This window comes from Erinaceus europaeus, chromosome 15 (assembly GCF_950295315.1).
Source record: "Erinaceus europaeus chromosome 15, mEriEur2.1, whole genome shotgun sequence".
Taxonomy (NCBI): domain Eukaryota; kingdom Metazoa; phylum Chordata; class Mammalia; order Eulipotyphla; family Erinaceidae; genus Erinaceus; species Erinaceus europaeus.
In genome coordinates this window covers 12,554,428-12,577,994 of record NC_080176.1, presented here as the reverse complement: position 1 = coordinate 12,577,994, position 23,567 = coordinate 12,554,428, and the positions used below count along the sequence as shown (strand labels likewise).

Here is a 23,567-nt window from a genome sequence, read left to right as displayed (position 1 = left end):
ACCCCAAGAGCAAAGCCCCTGGACACTTTCCTCCTGTGACAGGGCTTCCATGCCCACTCTACAGAACAATAGACATGAATCCTATTTCTTCTGGAAATGTTTAGAAGCTGTCCTTCTCTGCAAGTTCCCTATTCTTTGCTCTACTGGGGGTTTATCCCTTGACCGTCACTGATTGATATTTATGAGGGAAGAGAGACAAAGATTTGTGCTCAGGGTGTGCCCTTGAACTTGCAGTCTGATGCAGGGGCATGAAAGAAGAGACTCTTCCCACCTGCAGGGGAGTCGCTTCACAGGTGGTGAAGCAGGTTTGTAGGTGTCTATCTTTCTCTCCCCCTCTGTCTTCTTCCCCTTCTCTCTCCATTTCTCTCCTGTCTAACAATAATGACATCAATAACAACAGTAATAACTACAACAACAATAGAAAGAAAGAAAGAAGACACTTTTATCTGAGCTGTTCTCATGACCCAACTCCGTCCCTCGCCAGGCTTCACCCTTGGAGGAGCAGGTTTTCCATGGCTTTAATGCAGAGCGTCTCTATTCAGTTCCTCATTTTACCAACGTGACACAGATGATACCCTGTCCTCCAGTAAAACCAGAAACAGGTGACCCCAAAACATGTAAGTAAGGATGTGAGTTTCTGCCCTGTTGTAACCTGGGTTTTGTGACATTGCAATACCATAGGGTGGGAGTGAGAGTGGACATTAGGGAGGCCACACACATCGGAAAGGATGTGCTCTTGTAATTGTTAAGAGAGGGACCTTTTAGTCCACTGATTCCATCACTAAGGCTGAGCAGTAGTCAAGTTGATAAGTAGCAGTAAGCATCCTTGGATCATGTGTGAGATGCAGGGGTCGGGCAGTGTAAGTAGGAGAAAGCAGCATGCTTGCTGCCTTGCTTTGTGAGCTGGCCAGACCCTGTGCTCCTGAGTCTCCTTCCCTTGTGGGGACCAGCCTTTCCTTAAATAACTGCCTGCAAAGAGAACCAGGGAGGGGGTCAGTCGTGAAGGTCACATGATAAACATGTTTGGTCATCATATAGACTTACGTTGTAGTCATCTCCAGAAATAAGAGTTAAAAAGATTAATCTCTCTGATTTTGCAAGGGAGACATGACAGAAATAGAAAATTTCTATCCCTTCATAAGTGTCTCCCTCCAGAAACTCACCCACTACCAGAGCCCCTCCTGTGAAATCATCCTTCTGTTAAGACTTTTTCGGGGCAGACATGTTACGGCCCTATATAACATTGAAGGCCGTGTTATTTCAGTGACAGTGCCTTTGTTTTGATTCAAACAAATGTTTCTCTAAGATTAATTTGGGCCGCTTGATTTCCAGTGAGAATTTTTTTGTTGAGAGAGAGAGAGAGAAATAGAGAGAGCCATAGCATTCTCCCATTACATGGTACCCAGGGCCTTAGGCATACAAGGTGATCCACCTCCCTGAGGGTTTCTGTTTTGCTTTAGGTTCACCTAAAGAATACCTGGAAAAGTATATCTTTCCAGTTCTGCTTCCCGGAATGGCAAACCTACTTCACCAGGCAAAGAAGGAAAAGTGTTTTGAGGTCAGTTGCTCTGTGGGGTTTCTTGGTTTCTGAATGTTCAGTAATTCATTTGTAGCAGATAGTTATCTCTGTACCATCAAATGACTGTTTTTCTAAAAATATATATATATATATACATATATACCCCTCTGGGAGGAAAAGCCTGTGTTTTGGTCAATTAACAGCTTACACACAGCCATCTGTCTGGCCCTCGGGAGGGTCTCCCTTCTGTTTGGCTTTCCTGTCCACCCTCTGCTGGGCGCTTGGGCATCTACTGGCTTCTTGGCCCTTCTTTCTTGTTGAGAGAGAGAGAGAGAGAGAGAGAGAGAGAGAGGGAGTGTGTGTGTGTGTGTGTGTGTGTGTGTCCATCCATTAGAGAATTTCTCCTGCTCTCTGGCTCCTTTTCAGTTTGGTCTGTCAATCATAGTAACACCAGAAGTTGAGTAAGAGAACATGTTTAGGGGGCCAGGTGGTAACACACCGGGTTAAATGTACATTGTACAAAGCGTAAGGACCTGCAGTAGGATCCTGGTTCAAGCTCCCAGCTCCCCTCCTGTAGGTAGCGGGGTTACCTCATAAGCAGTGAAGCAGATCTGCAGCTGTCTGTCTTTCTCTTCTTGAAACAGATCAATATACATACTGATCCTCCATTCTATGTGGTGGTGGTGGTAACTGAACCAAGGACCTTATGTATGCAAGACATATCTTCCGCTACTGAGCCACTGTTCCAGCTACATTCTCAGCTTTCAGTCCTCTTCCAAAGTGGAGTTGGACACTATCCTTGAAATAGATCTAGAACTGCTGATTTCTTGTATTCATAATTATTTTCTGTGAAACATATTGCTGTTTGCCTTAGGTTATAAAAATCAAAGCTTCGAGAGTCAGGCGGTAGCGCAGTGGGTTAAGCACACGTGGTGCAAAGCACAAGGACCGGCGGAAGGATCCCGGTTCGAGCCCCCAGCTCCCCACCTGCAAGGAAGTTGCTTCACAAGTGGTGAAGCAGGTGTGCAGGTGACTCTCTTTCTCTTGCCCTCTCTGTCTTCCCCATCTCTTTCCATTTCTCTCTGTCCTATCCAATAACAATGACATCAATAACAACAACAATAATAACTACAACAATAACAAGGGCAACAAAAGGGAATAAATAAATAATAAAAAAAATTTAAAAATCAAAGCTTCTTCTAATCCTTGTGTGTTTTCCATTTGTTCATCTGGCTCTCCTGATGTGTTCATTCCTTTTTTTTTTTAATTGTATCTTTTTAAATTTCTTTATTGGGGGATTAATGTTTTATATTCGACAGTAAATATAATAACATAGAAAGATGGAAAGAAATGCATAACATTTCTCAGTTTTCCACATAACAATACAACCCCCACTAGGTCCTCTGTCAGCCTTTTTGGACCTGTACTCTCCTCCCCACCCACTCCAGAGTCTTTTACTTGGGTGCATTACACCAACTTGGTATGTTCATTCTTGTCTGCTGGTCCTCTCTTTGTGTCTCCTACTTTGTGTGGTGTTAAACAGGGGCCCAGTAGAGTGCCCTCAGCTTGACTCTGCCACTGCTAGGTGGCCTTCCTGTCCCTTGGTTGGCTGAGGGAGACCAAACTGCCTCACACCCCATTTCAGGGATCTTTCTTTTCAGTGGTCTTGCTGTTGGCCAAGGCTTATATATTTTTTAATTTTTTAAAAAAAATATTTATTGGATAGAGATAGTCAGAAATCTAGAGGGAAGGAGATAGGAGAGAGAGAGAGAGACCTGCAATACTGCTTCACTGCTTGAACCTGGGTCCTTGCGCACTGTAATATGTGCGCTCAAGCAGATGCCCCACCACCCGGCCAAGGCTTATTCATTGACTAGCAGTGATATGAGCAAAATGGGACAAGCTTTGCTTGAATTTATGAGACAAATAATCTGCAAGCAGACCAAATTCAGTTTTTTTTTTAAAAAAATTATATTTATTTCCCTTATGTTGTCCCCCTTTTTATTGTTGTAGTTATTATTGTTGTTATTGATGTTGTTGTTGTTAGATAGGACAGAGAGAAATGGAGAGAGGAGGGGAAGAAAAAGATAGACACCTGCATACCTGCTTCACCGCCTGTGAAGGCAACTTCCATGCAGGTGGGGAGCCAGGGGCTGGGACTGTGATCCTTGTGCGCTTATCCTGCTGTGCTATCGCCCAGCCCCACCAAATTCAGTTCTGTTTAACAGACATTTAGGACCTGCTAGGTGCTGATCACAGGGCCAGGATAGGCGTCTCAGAGAAGACAAGGTATAACTGCTCCCAAGTCTAGTAGTAAGGCCTAGTAGTAAGGGTGAAGAATCATGGATTCCTTTGTAACTCTGCTTCTTGCTGCTTGAGATAAGAATGAACGTGGGAGGAGTCTGGCGGTAGCGCAGCAGATTAAGCGCACGTGGCGCGAAGCTCAAGAACCAGCATAAGGATCCAGGTTGGAGCCCCTGGCTCCTCACCTGCAGGGGAGTCGCTTCACAGGCAGTGAAGCAGGTCTGCAGGTGTCTATCTTTCTCTCCCCCTCTCTGTCTTCCCCTCCTCTCTCCATTTCTCTCTGTCCTAAGAAAGACGACATCAAAAACAATAATAATAACTACAACGACAATTTAAAAAAACAGGGCAACAAAAAGGAAAATAAATAAATATAAAATAATAATTTTTTAAAAAAGAATGAATGTGGGAAAATTTAAACCTGGATCTTGTGCTGGGCACTCACCCCTGGGCCTTGGGGAAGCTATATTCACCTGTGTAACCTTTGTTTTATTTTATTACCTCTGATTTTCTGACTTATACCCATGTAGAGGGAAAAATTCAAGTAAAAGGGCAGTAATAAAGATTTGACATGGACAGTTTAATAGCATTAGTTCACCCATAAATGATTCTGGACCAAGGAGTCCAGGAAGAGCTCCCAGCCTCCAGTCAATGATAAAATGCTTTGAAAGAATCAGAGAAATTTCTCTTCATATTAGAGATTAATGAGGCAGCCTTGTCCCAACATGTATTTCATCTCTGACATCCTGCAGATGAGCTGCTGCTGGGGATAAATGAAACTGATCTGAACAGCAAGTGCTGAGGGCGCTTTAGGGAAGAGAGAGGGCTCAGATGCCATCAGGAATTCTCAAAGGGTGTAGAGAATGCAGGTTCTCAAAACTGGTGACGTGAAACAACTGACAAGCTGGGGGGAGGCAACTTTTATTACTAGTGATACAACAGTGGTTTCATACCCATCTGTGTGTTTCCCCTCTCCCTGACACACCGTAGTACATTCTGACAATGTCTGAGAGTTTCCTGACTTCCCCCCTAATTTTGTTTGCTCTAGTTACCTATATTCCATAGATGAACAAAACCATCCAGTAGCTGACTTTTACCTCTTATTTCACTTCTCATAATCACCTCCAGTTCCATCCATTATGTCCCAAGTAAGATTATATACAATATCTATTCTTTTTAAATTGCAGAGTAGTAGGGAACTGATAAGCTTTACTTTTTGTCCTTTTTTCTTTACTACTACTACTACTACTTATGATGATGATCATCATCATCACTGGGGCATCATCGCCACTCCTAGGTGACAGTTTTAAATGGAAAGAGGGAAAGACAGTTTTAAATGGAAGTTTCCTCCAGTGCAGTGGGGCCAAGACTGAACATGGATTGTGCACCTGGAAAAGCATCTAGGTCTTTTGAGGCACACTGTGTAGGTGAGCTAACCAGGCACACTGGAATCCAAAATCCATTCTGCACCACCATTTCCTTATAGCACAGCCCTACATAATCTGGGAGCCCCAGTTTCCTTACAGAGGATAGATAAAAAGGTGCCCCTATTACCAGGAGCACAAGGGGAAGTCCAGCTGACCTTTGAACAATGTGGGGCTCGGGGGGCTGACTGCTGCACAGCCAGAAAATCCTGTACTTTCAACTTTAACTGCAGTCTGACCTTAGTCTACACAGAGAATTAGTGCTAGGACCCTGTGGATAGCTACAGTCTGTGACTGCTAAGTCTCTCAGAACAATCCCTTCCTGTCTGCAGGTTTTTCATCTTGAGGACTCAACCAAATGCTTGTCCTTGGTTGGCTGGATCCTACACCCACCTGGAGGAGCCCACTGAAGGCTTTTCCATCATCTGCTGTCTTTGAGAGGCCTCATAGGCATCAGGAATGCTGACCCTGCCCCACATTTCCCTCAGGCTTTGCTGCAAGTCAGCAAGGTGTGTTCATTGCCATTAGCGCCTTTCCTTCCCTGTGTCTACTGAAAAAACTAATAATCACCTTCGTTAGGAAACGAGGAGCTTTATTTTCAGTTTTCAGAGTCTAGGGTGAGGGTAAGCCTGGAGAGGCTGATTAACACAGAATTCTGACCAACTGTTTTTTTTCTCTGCCCAAGGTGTTAGCTTATTGATTACCGCTGAGGGCTGATCCCAATAGAAAAACACATTACTGGGAGTCGGGAGGTAGCGCAGCGGGGTAAGCCCACGTTGTGCAAAGCTCAAGGATCAGCTTAAGGATCCTGGTTTGAGCCCAGGCTCCCCACCTGCAGGGGAGTCCCTTCACAGGCGATGAAGCAGGTCTGCAGGTGTCTTTCTCTCCCCCTCTGTCTTCCCCATCTCTCTCCATTTTTCTCTGTCTATCCAACAACAATGACATCAATAACAACAACAATAATAACTACAACAATAAAATCAAAGGCAACAAAAAGAAAGCAAATATTAAAATCTTTGTTATAGAAGCAGGAAAACGACACTTTTATGAAATCCTGCTGCTCTCTGTGGACAGAGGCAATCTTTGTGTGAGAAATGCAAGAACTAGAAGCCTTGTTTGTTTGTTTTTGTTTTTGCTGCCAGGGTGATGGCTGGGACTCAGTCCCTTATTTTGCTTTCACATCTGATTTAGGATCCCCCCCCAGGATTTATTTACATATTTATGAAATAATGGAGGAGAGAGAAAGATATAACTAGAGCATCACTCTGGCACAAACAGTGCTGGGGATCAAATGCGGGATCTTATGCCTAAGAGTCCAGTGCTTTAACCGCTGAGTCAGGATTTTTTGATTAACTGTGATCCCTTTATAAATCTCTTCCTCCTCTTCTTCCTCCTCCTTCTTCTCCTGACCAGCTAGCCTTTTGTGGGTTATATTTGAAGGCTTAAAAATCACATTATTGGGGGTCCGGTGGTGGCGCAGTGGGTTAAGCATATGTGGCACAAAGTGCAAGGACCAGTGTAAGGATCCCAGTTCGAGCCCCCGGCTCCCCACCTGCAGGGGCGTCGCTTCACAGGCGGTGAAGCAGGTCTGCAGGTGTCTATCTTTCTCTCCCACTCTCTGTCTTCCCCTCCTCTCTCCATTTCTCTCTGTCTTATCCAACAACAAACAACATCAATAATGGCAATAATAATAACCACAACAAGGCTACAACAACAAGGGCAACAAAAGGGGAAAAAATGGCCTCCAGGAGCAGTGGATTCATGGTACAGGCACCGAGCCCAGCAATAACCCTGGAGGGGAAAAAAAAAATCACATTATTGCCATTTCAACATTGTCAGGCCCAAGTGGATTATCTCATCCAGATCTGCACAACATATTTGCATTTTCTCAGTTCAGCTGTTCCTTCACGTTCTGTCATCAGGGATAGATGCTTAAACTAGATGATACACTGCCTCCAGCCAACATTACATAGCCAGAGCATTCTTATCTGTCCCCCATAACTGAGCTTGCACCCAAGTGAATCTTAAACAGCAGCAGGATTCACTGCTCATTGGGACCATTCATGTTACATCTCGAAACAGCATTTCTGTTAGGTTGCTCAAGAATAACTGCTGATTTGTAGTTTGCCCTTCAAATGCTGACTTCGATTATTGCTGGGGTTCAGTGCCTGCACCCATTGCTCCTGGTGGCCATCTTTTTCCCTTGTTATTGTTATTGCTGCTACTGTTGTGGAATAAGACAGAGAAAAATTGAGAGAGGAGGGAAAAAGAAAGATAGACAGACCTGCTTCACTGCTTGTGAAGCGACACCTCCACCTCCAGGTGGGGAGCTGGGGGCTCGAACCGGGATCCTTGCATGGGTCCCTGCACTTCACACTATGTGCACTTAACCCTGTGTGCCACCGCCCGGCTCCCACATTTTAATTTTTAAAAATAAGCAAAAACTTTTTTTGTAATCAGATAAAAAATATATATAAACTGTCAACAATATATTTAAAATATTTTCAGTCCTGGGAGTACGACAGTAGCGCAGTGGTGCGCAGGTGGCGCAAAGCGTAAGGACAGGCATAAGATGGGAGGACAGAGGGGGAGAGAAAGATAGATACCTGCAGACCTGCTTCACCACTTGTGAAGTGACCCCCCCTGCAGGTGGGGAGCTGGGGCTCAAACCGGGATCCTTACACCTGTCATTGCACTTTGTACCACGTGTGCTTAATCTGCTGTGCTACCACCTGCCCCCCCTTCTTTAATTCTTAAACATTTACTTGTTTATATGAGACCAGAGCATTCTACACTTCTGAGATAAGGAGATACCAGGAATTGAACCTAAGCCCTCCAGGACTTCCTTCCCCAACACCACATAAAAAATGGAGAATTATTTTAAATCCATTATTAAGCATATATATTTTAATACCCTTATTGAAATATAATTTATGTGCCAGAGAATCCACTTCTTCTTCTTCTAGCGTTTGCCAGAGAATCCACTGATTTTACACGTCTTCACTACAGATAGAGAAATAAAATGTGGTCTAGTGATAGATTGGAATATTATTCAGTCTTATAAGGAAATCTTCTCACATGCTGGCACATGGATGAAGTCTGGATCATATGTAACCAAGTCAGTCACAAAAAGGGCAAGTGAGCAAGTGAGGGCCAGAGATACTCAGCCCTGCTCATTGGAGAGAGCACACATCTCGCCACTTGTAGGACTCTGTGCTTGACCTTTGGAACCACATAGCAACAACATGGACAGCACCAAAAGGGCCCTCCATGGATGGTGGTAGGGAGCTTTCACTCTGCTGTCTCCTTCTCTCTGAGTATATAGAATTGAAAAATTGGGCCAGGGAGGATGCTTGGTCACTTCATTTTGATGCTGCATAAAAACAAGGACAAGGGAGTCGGGCAGTATCGCAGCGGGTTAAGCACATGTGTCACGAAGCCCAAGGACCAGCTTAAGGATCCTGGTTCGAGCCCCCAGCTTCCCACCTGCAGGGGAGTCACTTCACAGGCAGTGAAGCAGGTCTGCAGGTGTCTGTCTTTCTCTCCCCTTCTCTGTCTTCCCCTCCTCTCTCCATTTCTCTCTGTCCTATCCAACAATGATGACATCAGTATTAACTACAACAATAAAACAACAAGGGCAACAAAAGGGAATAAATAAATATTAAAAACAAAACAAGGACAAATAGAATAACTCCACTAATAGGAGGTATCTAGAGAGTCAGATTCAGAAAAACAGAAAGTAGGATGGATGGTGACTGTCAGGGCTTGAGAGAATGTGGAGCAGAGTATCATAACTTAATGGGCAAGATGCCAAAAATGATGGAGAAAATTATAACAGTGTGAGTACATGTAACACTGACAGAAATGTCCACTAAAAATGGCCAAGGTGGTAAACCTCATGTTGTGTATATTTTTACAGTCATCACAACTATTAGTGTTGAAAATACTTCCCTTTGAGAATCTTGGAATGTCTGTCAGATCCTGTTTGTAAACCATGGAAGCAAATCTTATAACTTTATTGTCATGCTTCTTTGCTCTGTTCTTGTTAACAAAGGCAGCATTGATCACTTTACCCCCAAACTTGGGTAAAAGTTGCTTGTTTCTAAAAATCAAAGTCATACTCAAAAGAAGAGGCTTTAAGAAGAAAGTCAACAAGCCCTGACCTGAAGGCGACCTCCTTGTTCTCTTGCAAAATAAAAGGTAGTGGCTTTGTGACAGGATTTCCCTTCTCAGGGCTGGAGCTTTGTCCTCTTGTTCTCAGGGCCAGGTGGCTTTGGGCCAGGTGGCTGTAGTGGCAGTCTTGACAAGCTGCTAAGCAGAGAGGACAGTACCATTTGGCTATATAAATTTCATTTATTGCGTACTGCATCAGTTAACTTTTGCTGCTCTCAGAGTTAGTGGCTTCAAACAACAGCTCATTAAACTCATTCTTCTGCAAATCAGCAGTGTAGACTGGGCTCAGAAGGTTCTTCTAGTCTTGGCTGGTTTTATCTTTGTGTCTGTGGTGAGTTCCAGATTGAGTGCTGGCTGGTCTAAGAGGAGCTCAGCTGAAATGGACCATTTATCTCTCTCTCTTTTGGACTCTCATCCTTTGTGGGGTGAACAGTGGATGGTTCACATCTGGACTGAGTTGCAAATATTCTAGTGGGTGTTCTCAAAGCCACTTAAGCCCAAGGTTTGAAATCAGCATCTTGTCTCCAAGACAAGCCAAGTCAGGAGGCTAGCCCAAAGGCAGAGGGAGGCTGCAGATTGCACCTCTTGAGAGGAAGAGTTATGAAGCTTCACTGAAAAGGGGTAAATCCAGGGGGCCATGGAGAAGGGTGAATCTCCTTGCAATTCACTTTATAAGCCATACTAGAAATAACATGAATGTTGCGATGGGTGGCTGATTTGGCTCTGGCTCTAGCATAGTAACTTTAGGACTCTTGCTCATCTGCCACTCTCCTCTCCTCACTTACAAACCACAGCAAGAATGTAGAAAAAGGCAGCATGTGCAGTGGGCTACTTCTGGAGTCCAACTGAGTTTAAGGTTTTACTCTTTCGTTTTCTAGAAAGTAAGTTTGGGCATTTCCAAGTTAGAATAACAATAGCATAATGATATGTAGTTGCTATGAGTATAAGTGAGTTCTGTAAAGTTTAGAAGACTGCTCATCAAAAACACCCAGTCCATGTTGGCCATGTAAACACAGTGAACATTATGCTTGAAAAATAGCAAGACTGTGGTCCAGGAAGTGGCGCAGTGGATAAAACGTTGGTCTCTTGGGCATGAGGTCCTGAGTTCAATCCCCAGCAGCATGCATACCAGAGTGATGTCTGGTTCTTTCTCTCTCTCCTATCCCTCTCATTAATAAATAAATATTTTTTTAAAAAAATAAAAAAAAATAGCAAGACTGTGAGAGGAGTGTCATAACCCTGTTACTACTTTCTGGACCATACAGATGGCCACAAATTGACTTTCTTCATTATGCTAAAAATACTAGGGCTTTAAAAAAATGATATGTATATTTGTAAAAAACAAAGCAAAAAAACAAAAAAATTGGACAGAAGTCTTAGAAATGACATTGAGCAGGGAGTTGGGTGGTAGCACAGCAGGTTAAACACATGAGGCACAAAGCCCAAGGACCGGTGTAAGGATCCCGGTTCAAGTCCCCGGCTTCCCACCTACAGGGAGGTCACTTCACAGGTGGTGAAGCAGGTCTGCAGGTGTCTATCTTTCTCTGTCTTCCCGTCCTCTCTCCATTTCTCTCTATCTTATGTAACAACAGCAACATCAATAACAACAACAATAATTACAACAATAAAACAAGGGCAACAAAAGTGAATAAATAAATATTTTTAAAAATCTTTAAAAAACAAAAAAAGAAATGTCATTGAGTTCAGAACCTAAGAATGCAACATGAAGAGACCTCCAAGGCCAAAGAGGAGAAGGAGAAAGAGGAATGAAAGACCAATAGTTTCCAGACTTTTCTAGAGGATGGAATTTTTTTTTTTTTTTTAATGATTGAAAATAGATCTCAGTGGATTTCTTAAAAATACATCCTTGACCTTCTTGGTTGTTTTGAGAAGTTCACTTTTCCAGCTACTTTCTTTTCTTTTAAAGATGGAAGTCTGTTTCTTTTTTTTTTCAAATATTTATTTATTCCCTTTTGTTTCCCTTGTTGTTTTATTGTTGTAGTTATTATTGATGTCATTGTTATTGGATAGGACAGAGAGAAATGGAGAGAGAAGGGGAAGACAGAGAGGGGGAGAGAAAGATAGAAACCTGCAGACCTGCTTCACCTCCTGTGAAGCAACTCCCCTGCAGATGGGGAGCCGGGGGCTTGAACTGGGATCCTTACACCGGTCCTTGTGCTTTGCGCCATATACGCTTAACCCGCTGCGCTGCCACCCAACTCCCTTCCAGCTACTTTCTAAGATCAAAAATTTCAAGTCATTAACTGCTCATTAACAGACCCAGTGGCTTATACCTGATCCCTTAGCATAAAAAGGGAGATCTCAGCAGTGCAGATGAGAAGTTGAAACAGGACTTTCTTTTCTACAGTTTGATTAATTATTTTTACCAGAGCACTGCTCAGCTCTGGCTTATGGTGATGCTAGGGATTGAACATGGGAACCATTATGCCTTCTTCCTCACCCAAAACAAATTTCTTGACATCAAACTTCTGTGTCAAAAATTGAATACTGAGTACTCTGGATGCTACATGGAAGATTGTTAGTTTTGATAATATTCTGAGAGGGTCTGCCACCTGTTTTGTAAGTAAAATTATATTTGGATGCAGTCTTATATATTCCTTTATATAATGCCTGTGGCCATTTTTGGACCATGCTGGCAAAACAAAGAGTTATGACATAAGCCAAAAGAATTTGCTATCAGGCCCTTTAAGAAAATGTTTGCCACCCTCTGTTCTGAAGTCCTGGTACTATACAGATTTTCAGATTTTCATAGCAGTAGCTGATAGTGTTATGGAATGGTTCAGCGGGGAAGCAATTACAGAAGCCAGATCTTCTACCTTCTGCAACCCTCAACGACCCTGGGTCCATGCTCCCAGAGGGATAAAGAATGGGAAAGCTATCAGGGAAGGGGGTGGGTTATGGGGATTGGGGTGGTGGGAATTGTGTGGAGTTGTACCCCTCCTACCTTATGCTTTTGTTCACTAATCCTTTCTTAAATAAAAAATTTAAAAATAAAAAAAAAAAAATGGAAGCTTGAAGACCAAGCATGGAATTTAGAGCCAGCTCTACTTTCTTCTAGATATGTGACCTTGCACCTTGCTAGCATTGTGACCTGGTAACTTTAAGGGGTTCCTGCTTTGTAAGTGGAAATAATGATAATTGCTTCATATGAGAGTTCCAGACAATTACAGAAGAGAGTTCATATAAAGAATTCAGCTCAGTGACTGGCAGAGTTACAGCAAAAGGTAGCAATAAAATAAGGGCACAATTAAATGGGGGGTTTGGAGGGTCCCTTAGACCTAGAATGGAAGACTGAAAAAGGGTACAATTTGGGATGGGAGAGATGGATCTCCAGGAAGGAGATTGTCTGCATTGCTGTGTGTGCAAGCCAGGTTCGAGCCCTGGCACCACATGGGAGGTACTCTGGCAACAAAGGAAGCTTCAGTGCTACGGTGTCTTTCCCTCTATAGAACTGAATGGAAAAGTGTCACTTAGGGGTGAAATCACACATCCCCCACAAAAAAAAAAAAAAAAAAGAAAGAAAGAAAGGAAGGAAGGAAGAGAAAAAAGAGGCCAATGTGTAAGAAAGAGAAGGACTGAGACTGGCTGGTTTGGTGGCTATCAGGATGGTGAGGATAGGGGTATTGGAGTCTCCTCACTCCCATCTTTGCTAGATCTGGACCCTGGGAAGATTCCTTAAACTCCCTGAGCCTCAGTTTTTGTTTCTGTTAAGTGGGGAAGCTGGTGGCATGGCTGGCAAACAAACTTTGTAATTAAGTTCCCTCCTGAGATAGCAGTTTTTGTGTGAATTTTCCTAAAGACTTGCCCGTTCCTTAACTAGGTCTTTGAGTCTTAGAATTTTCTTTGACCTTGACCCTCCTGATCATCCATTTATAGTTAGACTGCCTTCCCAGGTGCCTGTGGGCTGGCCAGAGCCTGTGTGAACTGGGAGAGGGAAAAAGTTTGAAGGCAGGAAATTATCGGTGCAATGGTCCATCTACACCTTCAGCATTCTCCTCAACTCAAGGTAGATTAAAAGGCCCTGAGACCATTCCCATTCTGTCATGAACAGGGCTATACTCCACAGCAACACAGTTAAGTTTGAGACATGTAGATATTATTATAAAGATGAGCCATTACAGTTGGATTGATGGTCTAAAGTGATCCCCTGACATCCAGCCATGCCTTTGGATGAACTGAACTGAAACACTAGAGATCTCAATTTAATTAGAACTTAATTGGACTGCTATATTAAACAGAGCTGGCTTAGTGGCTGTGTTGTAAACTTCACTTGGAGGTTTTATTTATTTATTTATTTATTTACTTATTTATTAATGAGAAAGTAGGAGAGAGAAAGAACCAGATATCACTGTATGTGCTGCTGGGGATTGAACTCAGGACCTCACGCTTGAGAGTCCCAACGCTTTTATCCACTGCGCCTCCTCCCAGACCACCTTGGAAATTCTTTCCAGTGCATCTCTGAATATATTCCGGGTCATTTGGAGTGAAGTTAATGATTTTTTAATGTAAGTGGTTCTTGATGAAAGGTTTATAGCAGGGAGTCGGGCTGTACAGCGGGCTAAGCGCAGGTGGCGCAAAGCACAAAGACCGGCATAAGGATCCCGGTTCGAACCCCGGCTCCCCACCTGCAGGGGAGTCGCTTCACAGGCGGTGAAGTAGGTCTGCTGGTGTCTATCTTTCTCTCCTCCTCTCTGTCTTCCCCTCCCTCTCTCCATTTCTCTCTGTCCTATCCAACAACGACAATAACAATAATAACTACAACAATAAAACAACAAGGGCAACAAAAGGGAAAAATAAAATAAATATTTAAAAAAAAAAAAAAAAGAAAGGTTTATAGCAGTAAAAAGTAGTTAGGAACTCAGAAGAGTTTCATACTGTTGCCGCTGGATATATTAAGTTTACAGAACTCACATTCCAGTCTATGTGGGAGTTAACTCTTTGAAAGCAGGTCTTAAAAAGAAAACTCAAACTAACATGATTAGAAGCTTCCTGCACAGCTTACTCTGGGGAGCCAGATGCAGTCTTCATGATTTGGGCCTCACTCCATCTCCCCATTCTGTCTGGACTCCACTCTCAAATGGCCTCTTCTTGTGGCATCAGCTTTTGTGGCTTTCTCAAGTGTAGTGGGAAAAGAGGAGAGTGAACATCTTTTTAGTTGAGCTGACACTAGTTAATCATCTACTTTGGAATTAAATTCCTAGGCCTCAGGGGACTTAGTGGGCTCTTAGGTGAAGGGAGGAGCCCTACCGACCCCATGCTCAGAGCTTCAGACTTGGGGAAGGGTAGAGTCCCACAAGGACTCAGGGTGCCATTACCTAAAGAAGGCAGATGGGATAGTGAGCAGCTCTCCCAGCTGATAGGCTGCAACCAGAAGAAAACTGGCCTAAATAATAAGGGAATGTGCTGCCTCAGAAAGCTCAAAGTTGCTGAGCTAACAAGGAAGGCTTTAGGGTCAGTCTGATTCAGGGACTCAATGACAAACTGAAGATTTGTCTTCTTCTGCCTCTCTGCTTGGCCTCTTAAGGAGTTAGCTTTATCCATGGGTTCATTTCTCACAAGTTGACAAAACAGCTCTGGTCACCAGCCGAGGCTTTGCCTCCACTAAGACTACACCAGCTAGTGAGAGTAGTCAAGCTCTTTCAGGAAAGCAAAGCAAACTATTGGGTAGGGGAGATGGCGTAATGGATCTGCAAAAAGACTTTCCTTCCTGAGGGTTCAAAGCCCCAGCATTCTATTCCTTGCACCATCATAAACCTAAGTTGAGTAGTACTCTGGTAAAAATAAATAAATAAATAAATAAATATTGATTGATTCATTAATGAGAGAGAACCAGAATATTGCCCTGGCACATGTGAAATCGGGGATCAAATTTTGCATCTCATGGTTGAGAGTCCAGCAGTCTTTCCACAGTGCCATCTCCCAGATCGGTCTGCTCATATCTCATCATTTGAGGTTGATTATATGCACATTCTTCATTGAATTCCTTAGACCAGGGTCCATGGCAGCCAGACCTGTTGAAGCCTAGGGGCCAGGTAAGAGGACTTACCTGGACTGCCTTTTCAGGGCTTATTCCTGAAGCTGGAGGTGAAACTAAGCCTCTACGTCCAAAACCTTGCTGCCCAGCTTCCATGGTAGTTATGGGATATTGAATTAAGAACCAAACTGGAGGAGGTGGGGCCAGAGAAATAGCTCACCAGTTGGCTGCATGCCTTGCCAAGCAAATGACCCAAGTTTGAGCCCTGGCACCACATGGGAGATGCTATATCAGTAGGGGGAAGTGCTGGTGCTATGGTGTCTGTCTGTTTTTTTTTTTTTTTTAAGATTTTATTTATTTATGAGAAAGATAGGAGGAGAGAGAAAGAACCAGACATCACTCTGACACCTGTGCTGCCAGGGATCAAACTTAGGACCTCATGCTTGAGAGTCCACAGCTTTACCACTACAACACCTCCCGGACCACGGTGTCTCTTTCTAACTGAATGGAAAATGGCCCAGGACTGGTGAAATCGTGCATGTGTATACCCTGAATCTGTAAAAACAAACTACAAAAACCCCACAGTGGAGCCATATCTTCCTTATTTCTTTCATGTTTAGCATAGAACTTGGTGCATAGTAGACCCACAGTTAATATTTACTGAACAAAGCCAACCTGGAACAGGGCACCTCGCTTAGTGCAGAAAGCAGTCAGGAGTTTTATGTATGCATAAAATGATAGCTGAAAAGAAATCTTATCTCAGCTCTAACTATGAGTAAACGCAGTCTGGACAGAGATGATAAGGCTTTCTGTCTCTTTCTCTATCCTATCCCCACAACAGAAAAATTTCCCTTTATGCCTTTGGTCACTCATCAAATTCCATTACTCTGATGTGTATTGTAAACAATAGTTGGTATCAGGAAATTATTTCTAACTCCTGATAAGTCTCTTGATGATCTCATAACATGAAAATTGGCCACTGTGGGTAATTCAGGGAAACAAAGCCCTTTTATTTCTTTTTATACTCCTTGTCCATTTAATATTTATTATAGTTGTTTTTTGAAATAAAAAATAAAAGTACTTAGTGTCTTTTTTTTTTTTTTAAGAGCAAAGCCTCTGGTTAGTAAAAGAAGAAATTCCATTTCCTGCTCTTGACTAATAAAGGAAATCAGAAATTCCATCAGCTTTGTCTGAAAAATTCTAAGGAGTGGAAAAAATAGATTAGCTCAGGAAAAGGTGTGGTAGAATTATTTTAGCATTACTCCTCTTAGTCAAGAATACTTTCAGAAATGACTTTGCAGTCTGGGCTGGACATCTTGGTCAGTATTTTGTGTCATAAGTGCTTATTTTGAACATCTTTTTAGAAGTCTGTTTTCTCTCGAATGGCCTAGAGGAAACATGAACTGCTTCTCCCTACCCCCATTTGAAGTTTGCTCTGATGATTATTTTGGTACCTGGTCAGAGTTTAGCTGTGCTCATTTCTAGCCTCATAATTTTAGTGACTTTTGTCGTGTCTGAGGCGGAGGGAGGGGGCTGTCTTATGTATCTAGAAGTTTCTTTGGAGAATATCTTTATGGGAAAGGAGGCCAAGACAGTCTTAGTGCCCACTGTGCCCACAATCCTTAGTGGCCATCCTCTTTTCCCTACTTTGTCTATGTTCTCATCACCCTGGCCACAAGCAGTAATAAACCTCAGACTCTGCGGCAGCCATCTGGGTGGCAAGAAGCTATGAAATGTCTGGGTACCATGGCTCTGCCCAGTGGGGAAAGTTTATCTTTTTTTTTTTTTTTAACCAGAGCACTGCTCAGCTCTGGTTTATGGTGGTACAGGGGTTGAACCTGGGACCTTGGAGCCTCAAGCATGAGAGTCTCTTTGCATAACCGTTATGCTATCTACCCCTGCCTGAAGTCTATCCTGGGTAGTGTCTAAGCAAGCTGATCAGCTTCACCTCTGTGGGGATCTGCGATGTCAGCTGCCTCAAAATAGGCAGAGTACAGTGTGGGTAGACCAGCAAGATGCTGGAGATGGAAAGACTGAAAAGCCATGAGTTTATAGACCCTGAAGCTGAGAGAGGAAGAAGAATCTACTAGGAGGACACAGCAGTAAAACCTGCCGCAGGCTAAGAAGGCATGGCCCAAAAGCTGAGTCTCACATAAAATAAAGTGCCAAAATAAATAAAATAAAACGGGGTTGGGTGGTAGCACAGTGGGTTAAGCACACCTGGCACCAAGCACAAGGACTGGAGTAAGGATCCAGTGTGAGTCCCCAGCTCCCCACCTACAGGGGGGGTCACTTCACAGGCGGTGAAGCAGGTCTGCGGGTGTCTGTCTTTTTCTCCCTCTCTCTGTCTTCCCTTCCTCTGTCCATTTCTCTCTGTCCTGTCCAACAACAACTACATCAGTAACAACAACAGTAATAACCACAACAGTGATAAAAGAAACTAGGGCAACAAAAGGGGGGGAAGCAAATAAAAACCATTAAAAAAATAATAATAAAATAAAACAAAGTGCCAGATTGGAGCTACCAATAGGTGATAGTGACCCATTCCATCCCTGACACCACATGTGTCAGAGCTAAGTGGTTTTCTGGCCTCTTTCATAAACAGCCTTTTAAAAACTGGGGTAGGGGGAGTCGGGCTGTAGCGCAGCGGGTTAAGCGCAGGTGGCGCAAAGCACAAGGACCGACATAAGGATCCCGGTTCGAACCCCGGCTCCCCACCTGCAGAGGAGTCGCTTCACAGGCGGTGAAGCAGGTCTGCAGGTGTCTGTCTGTCTCTCCTCCTCTCTGTCTTCCCCTCCTCTCTCCATTTCTCTCTGAACTATCCAACAACGACAACAACAATAATAACTACAACAATAAAACAACAAGGGCAACAAAAGGGAATAAATAAATAAAATAAATATTAAAAAAAAAGAAAAAAAAACTGGGGTAGGGGGGCCAGGTGATGGCACACCTGGTTGAGCACACGTGTTCCAATGTGCAAGGTCCCAGGTTTAAGCCCCTCATTCCCACTTGCAGGGGGAAAGCTTCACAAGTGGTGAGGCAAGACTGCAGGTGTCTCTCTGTCTTCCCCTTCCCTCTCAATTTCTGGCTATCTCTATCCAATAAATAAATAAAGATAATAAGACAAAAAAATTAAAAACCAATCTAAAATACTTTGTGAATGAAACAGCTACCCCTCCCATTTCTCTCTCCAAAGTTTGGGTCTTTTATGGTTTCCCCTCTCCCGCTTCCTGCAAAGTTTTATTATGTGTACTTTTTCTGACTCAGGGAAGACTTGAAAGAATTTTAGAGGGGAGTCGGGCGGTAGCGCAGCAGGTTAAGCGCACGTGGTGCAAAGCAAGGACCTGGCAGAAGGATCCCTGTTCGAGCCCTTGACTCCCCACCTGCAGGGGAGTCACTTCACAGGAGGTGAAGCAGGTCTGCAAGTGTATGTCTTTCTCTCCCCCTCTCTGTCTTCCCCTTCTCTCTCCATTTCTCTCTGTCCTATCCAACAACAACGACATCAATAATAACTACAACAATAAAACAAGGGCAACAAAAAGGAATAAATAAAAAAATATTTTTTTAAAAAAAGAATTTTAGAGGAAGCACTTGCTTACCTACCATCTCAATCCTACACTTGCTGTGCCACTTTGCTTACTTCTCCCACCAACCCCTGTAACCACCACCATCCCCCCTTGTTTGGGGGTGTATTACAGTGTAAATTGCACATTCACAGTGACACAGTGACACCTTATCCTGACAGTCACTTTCCTTTGAATTCTACATCTTTCAAAGGCAATCTTCTAGCCTGATTTGAGTCTGCCCTAACTGTCTGTCTGCTCCCCAAAGCCTGCACGTTTTCTCCCCTGGCAGCTAAGCTCGTTGTCCTTAGCACATACATATGAGCCCCGCTGCTGTATTTCCTCCATCTTACTCTTAGATTTTTCTCTTTCACTCCCTCTCTTATCTCTTCACTCACCACAAGTTCTCATTTTCTTTCTCTTCGTTCTCTCAGCCGCCCCAAGATAATTTTTAAACCACACAGCAGTAGAACAATATCCCCACTGTTGTGAGTGTCTGAGTATTCCCAGCACGTTCCTGCTTGCCCAGCACTAAAGGAAAACTCAGTTTCTCCCATTTTATTTCTTTGCATCAAATGTGATTAAATCTGTCTGCCTGACCTTCAGACATCAGGGTACTTTGGTCTGTTTTAAATGTTTACTTAATAGAATAAGTCAAGCTGCCTTCCATTGGTAGCAGGAATCCTTAGCATCAAGTAATGCGGCTAAAAGGCCAAGGAAACATTGCCTCTTTTGTATAGAAGAGAAACGCTGCCACCTCCCAAGGGCAGGATTGTTTGACTCGGCGAGTCATGCTAGATACATATTTGCATTGTTGTGCAAGCATTTTCTTATTTCCAAGGAAGACGGCGTTTTGAAGGGAATTCTACTCTTGTCGTGCAGACTCAGAAGATCCCATTACATGGTTGTGCTACAGTTCGTTTTATTACCTTGTCAGCAGCGTTGTGGTTTTTTTGTTATTGTTGTTGTTTTTATTTAATAAAAGGCTGTCAGCAAAAAGGTCAAAAGACTGCAATCTCCAGCAACTCAGACAACATTATATTTTATTTGCTAACAGCTATAATAAAGCTTTCAGTAAAATAAATAAAGAATACAACTTTTCCTGCTTGGTGAGACATCAATTGTACAATCTTCCACACCTCATCTAAGATTATAAAAAGCTGAACTGGCCATTTCAAAGTGAAGAGAAGAGACGGGGTAGGGACTTCATGGTAAAATATTGTAGAAGGAAAATGACGAGAAATCAAAATTCCTTTTATAGTCCTGACTTTTAGAACTCTTTGTTTCATAGAGTTGGCTTCACATATTTGCGGCTTAACTCTTCCAAGTTCATCTTTTATTTATTTATTTTTTCAATCAAGTAGAAACAGAGAAGAGTGTGGGAGAGACATGAAGCACTGTCATTTTTTGTTGGATCTTGAACTTGAGCCATATCTATGGCAAGACCAATAATCTTACCTGATGACTTATCTCTCCAGCCCCTAAAAGTCAGAATTCTTGAACATGAGTTCTTGCTTTTGAGAGTTGCTTTTGTGTTTGAAAGTTGAATAACAAATCCATTCATTCACTTACTGATCATCTGTTCTCTGTAAGACACACAAACACAGAACATATGCAGAAAAAGAGAAGATAGGCTCTAACCAAGACCTAATGATTCTGTGTAAAAGAGGGACAGGCAGACTGGCACTTATGTTACCTTTATGTCTGTGGTAGGATATGTGCTACCCCAAATTGAAGAGGATAAAGATCAGAAGTAATAGAACTCTATGATTGCAAACTCAGTTCCATCTGGTTTCATTCCAGAAGTGAATGTATTGGTTCAATAGGCTTTTGACCTCAGGTAGAGCTGGACCTAGAGTCTAGGACAGTGTCATTAATTGATCTGTCCAGTCTTATCTTTCTTCCTTACTAACGGATCCCCAGATTTGTACACTTCTGTGTCCTTAAGGAATGGCTACACTCAATTGATTAAATGAGTAAACACCCTCTTTTTCTTTCCTCCTTGTATTGTCCAATTTATTAATCTATTTATTGGGTAGAGGCAGAGAAATTGAGGGGGGTAGAGGTGATAGAAAGGGAGAGAGACAGAGAAACACTGGCAGCAGTGCTTCACCACTTACGAAGTTTCCCTTCTGCAGGTGGGTTCTAGGGACTTGAATCTTGGTCTTTGTGCATGGTTAACATGTGCATTCAACCAGCTGCACTACCACCCGGCCCCCTTTTCCTCCTGTCTTGAATCTCCTGCTAGTACCTCTCATTGACTGGGCCCAGCAAGATAGTTGGGGATCCTGGTTGATGTGCACTATGCAATCAGACTTGGGTCATGTGGTTGATGCACCTTGTTGAACACTCATGTTACATTGTGCAAGGACCAGGTTCCAGCCTCTAGTCTCTATCTGTAGGTGGAAAGCTTTGCAAATGGTAAAGCAGTGCTGCAGGTGTTTCTCTGTCTCTCTTGCTCTCTCTCACCTCATTTCCTCTCAATTTCTTCCTATCTTTATTTTTTTTTAAAGATTTTATTTATTTATTAATGAGAAAGAGAGGAGAGAGAGAAAGAACCAGACATCACTCTTGTACATGTGCTGCCCAGGATTGAACTCGGGACCTCATGCTTGAGAGTCTAGTGCCTTAGCTATCTCCCAGACCATTCTTCCTGTCTTTATAATTTAAGTCCATAAATAAGTAAATAAATCAGACTCTTGTGACACAGAGCAGGGTGGAGACCTGGAGGAGCAGAGAGAATTTCCAGAAGATTCTGTGTGACCTTCATTCTTGGGAAGGTTCTCTTTACAGTACTACTAACAACTGGTTCCCAGTGCCTGCTGTGTCTCTACCTCTTTCACTTCAAATCGTTTTTTACTGGAGGCTGGTTGGGGAATGTAGTTCCCTCTGGGTTGTCCATCAGGTACTGTTACTAAGGATGAGGTGGGGGATAGTGGCTACTGGGTACCCAGCTGCCAGGGTCAACTGCACTGTGAATGGCACCCATGCTGTTGGTTACCACAGTTGAAATGGTACCTGGATCAGAGGTACTGTTCTGATGAGCTGCTTCAACTGGGAATAATGAACACAGTTACTTAAATCAAGGTTTGTATTTAAATAGCATCCTTCTGCAGCAGTTTTAAAAGCAGTCACCAAGCTCCTTGCTATGTGTACTCTTTTCTTAGTCCCTGCTATCAGAAAATGTGCTTATATAAAGGTGACTGAAGGGACTCTTTATTTTGCTTGAGCTGGTGTTTGTTGATGTTCTTCTAAACCTCAAAAAGGACTCATGCACATTCCATGTACATAAGCAATTAATTAACCTCTTTTCCTAGTTCCGACTCAGATATGTGGGCAAAGAATATAATTAAATTCTCTTTTCTTTAGAGGAAAAGAACCAAGTTCATTGCCTGTGATTATCTGACCGAGTGGTTATACAAGTAAGTTTTTCATGTCTTTTTTTTTATTATAATTTTTAAAAAATATTTATTTATTCCCTTTTGTTGCCCTTGTTGTTTTGTTGTTATAGTTATTATTGTTGTTATTGATGTTGTTGGATAGGACAGAGAGAAATGGAGGGAGGAGGGGAAAGACGGGGGGAGAGAACGATAGACACCTGCAGACCTGCTTCATCACCTGTGAAGTGACTGCCCTGCAGGTGGGGAGCCGGGGGCTTGAACCGGGATCCTTACTCTGGTCCTTGTGCTTTGCACCACGTGCACTTAACCCGCTGCGCTACCACATGACTCCATCATGTCTTTTGAATATCTAATAATCCTTAGGATTATTGCAAGCAGAGTAGCATCAATTAACTTGAATTCTTGCTTATTGTTTTCTTGTCCATCCAACCGATGACTTCTTGACCAGTCAAAACCCAAAGAGGCTAGGGGAGCCGTTCACAGAGTTCTTCTCCATCCCCTTTGTGGAGGAGTGGCTGAAGCTTCAGTAAGTATCATCAGAAGACTTTTGAGCAATTGAATCCTCATTCGAAGCCTGTGTTCATAGTATCTTGCTCCAACCTAGACAGTCTGCCCAGGGGCTTGAACCTGGGTCCTTGTGCACTGTAATGTGTGTGCTTAACCAGGTGCACCACTGCCTGGCCCTGAGAAGTTTCATTTTTGCTTTATCAGTTCTACATTTGAAATAAGAGAACATAGCAGATAGTTAAAGCTCTCTTTGACCATCACTAAGTCTATTCTCCTCAAAAAATAGTCACTTTGTCTTTAGTACCTCTTTCTAGAGGCTAAAATTATTTAACTATATAAAGTTAAATGCTACTCTGTAAAATTAGTAGTGTTATTTTTTGTGGGCTATATTGGAGAATGACACTTAGCAGTAGTCCGCTATTTCAGTGCCATTGGATGGAAGAAAGGTAGCTCAATTTTGAGAAAATAATATATACCTAACCTGTTACTTTGAATATTCTTTCACACCGCCTTTTTGTAAGAAAAGTGTGAGGAACTGAGACACTAGAAAATCAAACAAGGGAGTCAGGTGGTAGCGCAGCAGGTTAAGCGCAGGTGGCGCAAAGTGCAAGGACCTGCGTAAGGATCCTGGTTTGAGCCCCCGGCTCCCCACCTGCAGGGGAGTCGCTTCACAAGCGGTGA

At 43.0% G+C, this 23,567-nt stretch overlaps 1 protein-coding gene across 4 annotated transcripts in view; it reads left to right on the top strand.

Annotated features, from left to right (window-relative positions):
* The window catches only part of IQCK (IQ motif containing K), a 131,758-nt gene that overhangs the window by 15,935 nt on the left and 92,256 nt on the right, over positions 1-23,567 (top strand). For 2 of the 4 annotated variants that reach the window (XM_060172881.1, XM_060172883.1), the window contains exons 3-6: positions 485-617; positions 1,461-1,558; positions 22,348-22,400; positions 22,828-22,905. In XM_060172881.1, the coding sequence (XP_060028864.1) occupies positions 485-617; positions 1,461-1,558; positions 22,348-22,400; positions 22,828-22,905 (362 nt within the window). The remainder of the gene's footprint in view (positions 1-484; positions 618-1,460; positions 1,559-22,347; positions 22,401-22,827; positions 22,906-23,567) is intronic. The other 2 variants (XM_060172882.1, XM_060172885.1) reach the window with 2 other exon arrangements.